This window comes from Oncorhynchus kisutch, linkage group LG18 (genome assembly GCF_002021735.2).
Source record: "Oncorhynchus kisutch isolate 150728-3 linkage group LG18, Okis_V2, whole genome shotgun sequence".
NCBI lineage: Eukaryota > Metazoa > Chordata > Actinopteri > Salmoniformes > Salmonidae > Oncorhynchus > Oncorhynchus kisutch.
This window is the reverse complement of record NC_034191.2, coordinates 75,562,105-75,569,833: the sequence shown is the minus strand read 5'-3', so window position 1 is coordinate 75,569,833 and position 7,729 is coordinate 75,562,105. Positions and strand designations below refer to the sequence as shown.

Below are 7,729 nucleotides of genomic sequence, written 5' to 3'. Positions count from 1 at the left end.
TTAGTGGGGGAAGAGGCGTGTTAGTGGGGGAAGAGGTGTGTTAGTGGGGGAAGAGGTGTGTTAGTGGGGGAAGAGGTGTGTTAGTGGGGGAAGAGGTGTGTTAGTGGGGAAGAGGTGTGTTAGTGGGGGAAGAGGTGTGTTAGTGGGGGAAGGGGTGTGTTAGTGGGGGAACGGGTGTGTTAGTGGGGGAAGAGGTGTGTTAGTGGGGGAAGAGGTGTGTCAGTGGGGAACAGGAGTGTTTGTGGGGGAACAGGAGTGTTTGTGGGGGAAGAGGTCTACTGCTGTAGGGCTTTGGGATTGTGAGTCCTGGCTGGCTGCAGACGGAACCTGAGGTGAAATGAGGCACATCCTTATCCTCGTCATCGCACTCCCTTATCATCCATGGTGTGATCTAGAACCACACTCCCTTATCCTCCGTGGTGTGATCTAGAACCACACTCCCTTATCCTCCGTGGTGTGATCTAGAACCACACTCCATTATCCTCCGTGATGTGATCTAGAACCACACTACATTATCCTCCGTGGTGTGATCTAGAACCACACTCCCTTATCCTCCGTGGTGTGATCTAGAACCACACTCCCTTATCCTCCGTGGTGTGATCTAGAACCACACTCCCTTATCCTCCGTGGTGTGATCTAGAACCACACTCCCTTATCCTCCGTGGTGTGATCTGGGACGAGGCTGAGGGCTGCGATGAGCCTCGCTGTGCTGGGGGTGTGAGCGTGCTTGTATTTTTATGTATGTGTATGTGTGTACTTTATGTGTGCGCGTGTATTGAAGTGGTTGACTGAAGGCGATTGTGTGGAGGGGGGATGTTAATCTCTAAGGGGATGATCTCCGGTAAACCCTAAACTTAAAGAAGAGTGTCATCATCTCCAGGGTGCTGCTCGTCTTCGTAGCTGTACTGCTGTCTGACCAGGGGCGTATTGGCCAGGATTAGTCAGTCAGTTGAAGCCTCAGTAGTGAGACGGAAATGGGGGTCCCAGAGCGTACTGTCCTCTACTCCCCGTGAGACCCTCCAAAGTGGATCTCCTCCCTAATTGGGAACACATATGCAGGGAGAGTCAGGGGGTAAGGAGATGGCGGGGCGGGCGGGGGGGGGGGGGGACTCCCTAATGTAATGTCTCTAGGAGTGAAGCTATTGTAATTGATCAAACAGGGAAGTATCTTTATACTATAGTACTGAACCCCGCCCATAGCCCTCCCCTCCCCTCCCTCCAAATCCCTGCTCTACCATTTCATTTACTGCTCAGATTAGTTGGGGAGGGCTGGCGTGGTGGAGGTGAAGTGTGGGCTCTATGTCTGAATCTCACACGGGATTGCTGCATGGAAATCTGTTCAGAGCGGAAGAGTGGAACAGGATACTCCATCAAGACTGAGGCATCCGGCTGGCCTTGTACTGATGTGGCAGAACACACACAGCCAGTGAATCCAGCCCTGGGAACTAGAGGGTGATGGTGAATTGGTGACAGTGTGTGTGGTGAGAGAAAGTGTTTGTGTGTGACTGAGCATGGTTAGAGGCAGGAAAGCTGGGGGGGGGGCACACTCTGGTTATTGCTTCCTCCTCTCTCTCTCCTACTCCCTCCCCCTCAACCTTTCTCTCTTTCTTTTCCCCCCTCTCTCTCTCTCTCTCTCTCTCTCTCCCTCCCCCTCAACCTTTCTCTCTTTCCTTTTCCCCCTCTCTCTCTCTCTCTCTCCCTCCCCCTCAACCTTTCTCTCTTTCTCTTTCCCTCTATCTTCCTGTCTCTCTCTCTCTCTCCCTCTCTCTCTGTGTTGTATTGAACTGTAGGGAAAGTGGCTTTATTGTGGGGACGTCTCCGAGCGAAATGGGAACCATTTCCTTGGGGAACACATTATTATTGCAACGCATGTTGCAATTGAAAGAGGGAAGCTATGTGGGGAGGTAATAGTTGGTTTTTGTCATTTGTAGCCTCTGAAGTGGTCGTTAGAACACACAGACCGAGTTTATAGCTCCAAAATCATTGGCTTTCACTGCAGACAATAACAGGGTATTTATTTAAGGAAACTGTAAGCCACAACCCTATTAGTCTAAATGTGATGCTTTGAAACTCTTTTTATGGTGAACCTCAGTGTTGTCTGTGAATGAGATATCCATCAATCACTTAACTGCATAGGAATACATAGAACGTCTAAGTGACTAACTGCATGTACAGTATAGCAGGCGGAAGTCATTTTTACTATTAACGTCTATCCTTGTGAGGCCTCTTCAGGTCGAAGCCTGTTTGTTATGCTAGCTGAGCTCCATGCTAACATCCCACAGCACATCCTGTGTGTGGCCTCATTAGCTAGACGACTCAAAATCACGTAAAAAAATATAAATAACAACATGGGTTTACATCCGCAGACCTTGAAGGACGAAACCCAACACTTTTCCTCTATATGTAAACTAATTGTACATTGTAAACTAATTGTACATTGTAAACTAATTGTACATTGTAAACTAATTGTACATTGTAAACTAATTGTACATTGTAAACTAATTGTACATTGTAAACTCATTTTACATTGTAAACGAATGGGTGCGTAGGGATACAAGAAACATCAAAAGTCATCCTGCGGTCAGGTATCTCTCGTGTTCATTTAAATTCTTTGGTTTTGACTGTTGCGCGTCTCAGCAAGTTCTACCCAACGATGTTGTACATACTCATAATAATCTGATGTACAGTATGCATGTATGGCTCTAACTTATGTCTCTGCCCTGTGTGTTTGCCAGTGGAGTATGACAGAGATCTGTCGCCTCACAGAATGCACCACAAAGAGTTCAAGTTCAACCTGTCCCAGATCCCCGAGGGTGAGGCCGTCACCGCCTCCGAGTTACGCCTCTACAAGGAGTGTGCGAACCAAGTCGTCATCAACGAGACCCTCCTGCTCAGCGTCTACCAAGTGGTGCAGGAGCACCCCAACAGGTAAGACACACTGCACACACACAGTCCTTATATGTCAATCTGATGACAATAGAATAATCTCATCGGGCCCTTTTCACAGTTAAATAGCTTGCTGCTTGCTATTGCTGTATACATGGGTTTATAGCAGGGCTAGCTTGTTGTACTGCTTTATAGTGTTGAAGTCATGCTATCACATTAATGGTATATACACTATATATACAAAGTATGTAGAAACCCCTTCAAATGAGTGGATTTGGCTATGTCAGGTGTATAACATCGAGCACTAAGCCATGCAATATCAATTGACAAACATTGGCAGTAGAATGGCCTTACTGAAGAGCTCAGTGACTTTCAACGTGGCACCGTCAGGATGCCACCTTTCCAACAAGTCAGTTCATCGAATGTATTTCCCGGGTCAACTGTAAGTGCTCTTATTTTGAAGTGGAAACGTCTAGGAGCAACAACGGCTCAGTCGCGAAGTGGCAGGCCACACAAGCTCACAGAACGGGACCGCCGAGTGCTGAAGCGCATAGCGCTTTCAAATTGTCTGTCCTCGGTTGCAACACTCACTACCGAGTTCCAAACTGACTCTGGGAAGCAATGTCAGCACAATAATTGTTCATCTGGAGCTTCATGAAATGGGTTTCCATGGCTGAACAGCTGCACACAAGCCTAAGATCACCATGTGCAATGCCAAGTGTCAGCTGGAGTGGTGTAAAGCTCACTGCCATTGGACTCTGGAGCAGTGGAAACGCGTTCTCTGGAGTGACTAATCACGCTGAATCTGGGTTTGGTGGATGCCAGGAGAATGCTACCTGCACCAATGAATAGTGCCAACTGTAAAGTTTGGTGGAGGAGGAATAATGGTCTGGGGATATTTTTCATGGTTCGGGCTAGGCCCCTTAGGAACACTGTGGACAATATTCAGCAAGTTGCAACCATGAAAAACAGAAATTAACACTTTTCCATAAACAAGGTCTAAATCATGTTTGATACACTCTGTAAGTAAAAAATGTTGCAGTACTGTTTAAACTAGATGATAGGAACACTGTGGACAATTTTCAGCATGTTGCAACCATGAAATACAGAAATAAACACTTTTCCATTAGCGCTGCATATTAGGACATTCTAGACGATTCTGTGCTTCCAACTTTGTGGCAACAGTTTGGGGAAGGCCCTTTCCTGTTTCAGCATGACAATGCCCCCGTGCACAAAGAGAGGTCCACACAGAAATGGTTTGTTGAGATCGTTGTGGAAGAACTGGCCTTGCACAGAGCCCTGACCTCAACCCCATCAAACACCTTTCGGATGAATTGGAACGTAAACTGCGAGCCAGGCCTAATCGTCCAAAATCAGTGCCTGACCATACTAATGCTTTTGTGGCTGAAGTCCCCGGAGCAATGTTCCAACATCTAGTGGAAAGCCTTCCCAGAAGAGTGGAGGCTGTTATAGCAGCAAAAGGGGAACCATATTAATGCCCATGATTTTGGAATGAGATGTTTGACGAAAAGAGTCAACACACTTTTTTTGTAATGTTGTGAATTTGAGGTATATATATTGTGTTACTATTTTCTTTATTATATATATATTTTTTGTTCCTAATTTTCTTACTTTTTAACGCATTTTTGGGAAAGGGCTCGTTAGTAAGCATTTCACGGCAAAGTCTACACCTGTTTTATTCAGAGCAGGTGACAAATAAAATGTGAAATGGTTCAGATTCTCCCAGTGATCTAACACTGGGATGATATGGTTCAGATTCTCCCAGTGATCTAACACTGGGATGATATGGTTCAGATTCTTCCAGTGATCTGTCTAACACTGGGATGATATGGTTCAGATTCTCCCAGTGATCTGTCTAACACTGGGATGATATGGTTCAGATTCTTCCAGTGATCTGTCTAACACTGGGATGATATGGTTCAGCTTCTCTTAGTGATCTGTCTAACACTGGGATGATATGGTTCAGCTTCTCTTAGTGATCTGTCTAACACTGGGATGATATGGTTCAGCTTCTCTTAGTGATCTGTCTAACACTGGGATGATATGATTCAGTTTCTCCCAGTGATCTGTCTAATACTGGGATGATATGGTTCAGTTTCCTCCAGTGATCTGTCTAATACTGGGATGATATGGTTCAGTTTCTCCCAGTGATCTAACACTGGGATGATTTGGTTCAGCTTCTCACAGTGATCTGTCTAATACTGGGATGATATGGTTCAGTTTCCTCCAGTGATCTGTCTAATACTGGGATGATATGGTTCAGCTTCTCTTCTACTCAGTCCTGAGCTTGTCGAGATGAGGGATAATGCATACTGCTACTCCGTCCTCCTAGTCAGTCCTGAGCTTGTTGAGATGAGGGATAATGTATACTGCTACTCCGTCCTCCTAGTCAGTCCTGAGCTTGTCGAGATGAGGGATAATGTATACTGCTACTCCGTCCTCCTAGTCAGTCCTGAGTTTGTTGAGATGAGGGATAATGTATACTGCTACTCCGTCCTCCTAGTCAGTCCTGAGCTTGTTGAGATGAGGGATAATGTATACTGCTACTCCGTCCTCCTAGTCAGTCCTGAGCTTGTCAAGATGAGGGATAATGTATACTGCTAATCCGTCTTCCTAGTCAGTCCTGAGCTTGTCGAGATGAGGGATAATGTATACAGAGGAAAGTCTTAGCTACACGTACTTCTCCAGACATTGATTACACGGTAGCGTAGCTCTGGTTTTCTGCCATGTATTTTCTCTAGAATGAGGCATGACCACATTGCCTTACCAAAATAGCCTGAATTTAGAGTCCCAGCACCAAAACACGATAAGCATTGACATGGTTTCTGCTGGGAGAGATATCCCACTCGGATACAACAGACAATAAAATCGCTGGATGGTATTGATATTTTGAAAACAGTATTCTTGCGTTTGCTGTATATGTTTCTGGTCATTAACAAGTCTGTAATACCTCAATTCAATTAAAATCATAAAGACAATTGCTATTTTTAAAACGTTTTTTTGCCGGATTCTTGTTTTCGTGAAAGCGTTTCTATGTCTATATCTATATCTATGTCTATATCTATGTCTATATCTATATCTATATCTATGTCTATATCTATATCTATATCTATGTCTATATCATGAGGATCTTGTCTGCCACATTCTCTTCACAATAGGCGGTTTGTGCTCTGCTGCCCGCAGGCAAAGACTTTTATTTTGCGAGATATTTGGAGATTAAAGGGGCCATATATATCCAATTACTGTATTATTGTAGGAGGAGGTTTACCTTTAGGCAAATTATAGCTTGGTTTGTGGGCTATCCGAGAACATCGCTTTGTGCTTTGTGCTTGCAAATCCAAATCCTAAGTACTTGTGCAGCTTGCAAAACACATTTGCTGACAAACAGATTCATGTGTAAGTGGTTCAAGTCTTGGAAGTTGTAATTGCTTAGATTATAGCTCCCAATCTTTAATAAGTACACAGGGTATGGAAAGCTAGCAAGCAGGGTATGGAAAGCTAGCAAGCAGGGTATGGAAAGCTAGCAAGCAGGGTATGGAAAGCTAGCAAGCAGGGTATGGAAAGCTAGCAAGCAGGGTCTGGAAAGCTAGCAAACAGGGTATGGAAAGCTAGCAAGCAGGGTATGGAAAGCTAGCATGCAGGGTATGGAAAGCTAGCAAACAGGGTATGGAAAGCTAGCAAGCAGGGTATGGAAAGCTAGCAAGCAGGGTATGGAAAGCTAGCATGCAGGGTATGGAAAGCTAGCAAGCAGGGTATGGAAAGCTAGCAAGCAGGGTTTGGAAAGCTAGCAAGCAGGGTATGGAAAGCTAGCAAGCAGGGTATGGAAAGCTAGCAAGCAGGGCTGAACAGAGGTGCAACTGTACATAATTACCAAAATACATCTTCTGAAGTTTCATAAAAGTTACAAGATAGGCAAAAAAAATCCATGTACAAGGATACATTTGCGAGAGTAAAGTTTCTGGTAGTTATTCTTGAAGTCATGTAAAACTTGCCTCTGAAATCCGAAGTCAGTAGAGGGTCTACAACCTCTGGGTTCTCCTTGTTTACAGTTTACCGGCTTCTGTTAGAACCCTCGGTTATAGTAATAGGCTGTTGCATTTTATACTACAGTATTCACTTGATTGAGGTGGTTTCTTTGGCGCTATGTGTTTGTTTCCTTACCAAATAACATTACTATATAACCACTCGGCAGGTAGCCTAGTGGTTATATATTGAACCTTGCATATGCCGCTCGGCCATCGCTCATCCATATATTTATATGTACATATTCTCATTCACTCAGATTTTTGTGTATTAGGTAGTTGTTGAGGAATTGTTAGATTACTTGTTAGATATTACTGAACTGTCAGAACTAGAAGCACAAGCATTTCGCTACACTCGCATTAACATCTGCTAACCATGTGTATGTGACCAATACAATTTGATTTGATTAGGTTCGAGCATTGGGCCAGTAACCAAAAGGTTGCTGGATTGAATCCCTGAGCTGACAAGGTACAAATCTGTCATTGTGCCCCAAGAAACACGAGCAATGTATATTAGACCGGTGGAAATCTGTCCTTTGGTCTGATGAGACCAAATTTGAGATTTTTGGTTCCTACCAAAGCCTTGTCTTTGTGAGATGCAGGATAGGTGAAGGGATGATCTCCGCATGTGTGGTTCCCACCATGAAGTATGGAGGAGTGGTGCTGGTGTGGGGGTGTTTTGCCCGTGAGACTGTGATTTATTTTGAATACAAGGCACACCAGCATGGCTACCACATTATTCTGCAGCATTATGCCATCCCATCTGGTGTGCGCTTAGTGGGACTATCATTTGTTTTTCA

The 7,729-nt window shown here is 44.6% G+C and overlaps 1 protein-coding gene across 1 annotated transcript in view; it reads left to right on the top strand.

The window, feature by feature from the left end:
- LOC109909627 (bone morphogenetic protein 7-like) overlaps positions 1-7,729 on the top strand; it is a 62,817-nt gene that overhangs the window by 31,062 nt on the left and 24,026 nt on the right. Inside the window, exon 2 of the mRNA XM_031796799.1 lies at positions 2,736-2,928. Coding sequence (XP_031652659.1) covers positions 2,736-2,928 — 193 coding nt within the window. The remainder of the gene's footprint in view (positions 1-2,735; positions 2,929-7,729) is intronic.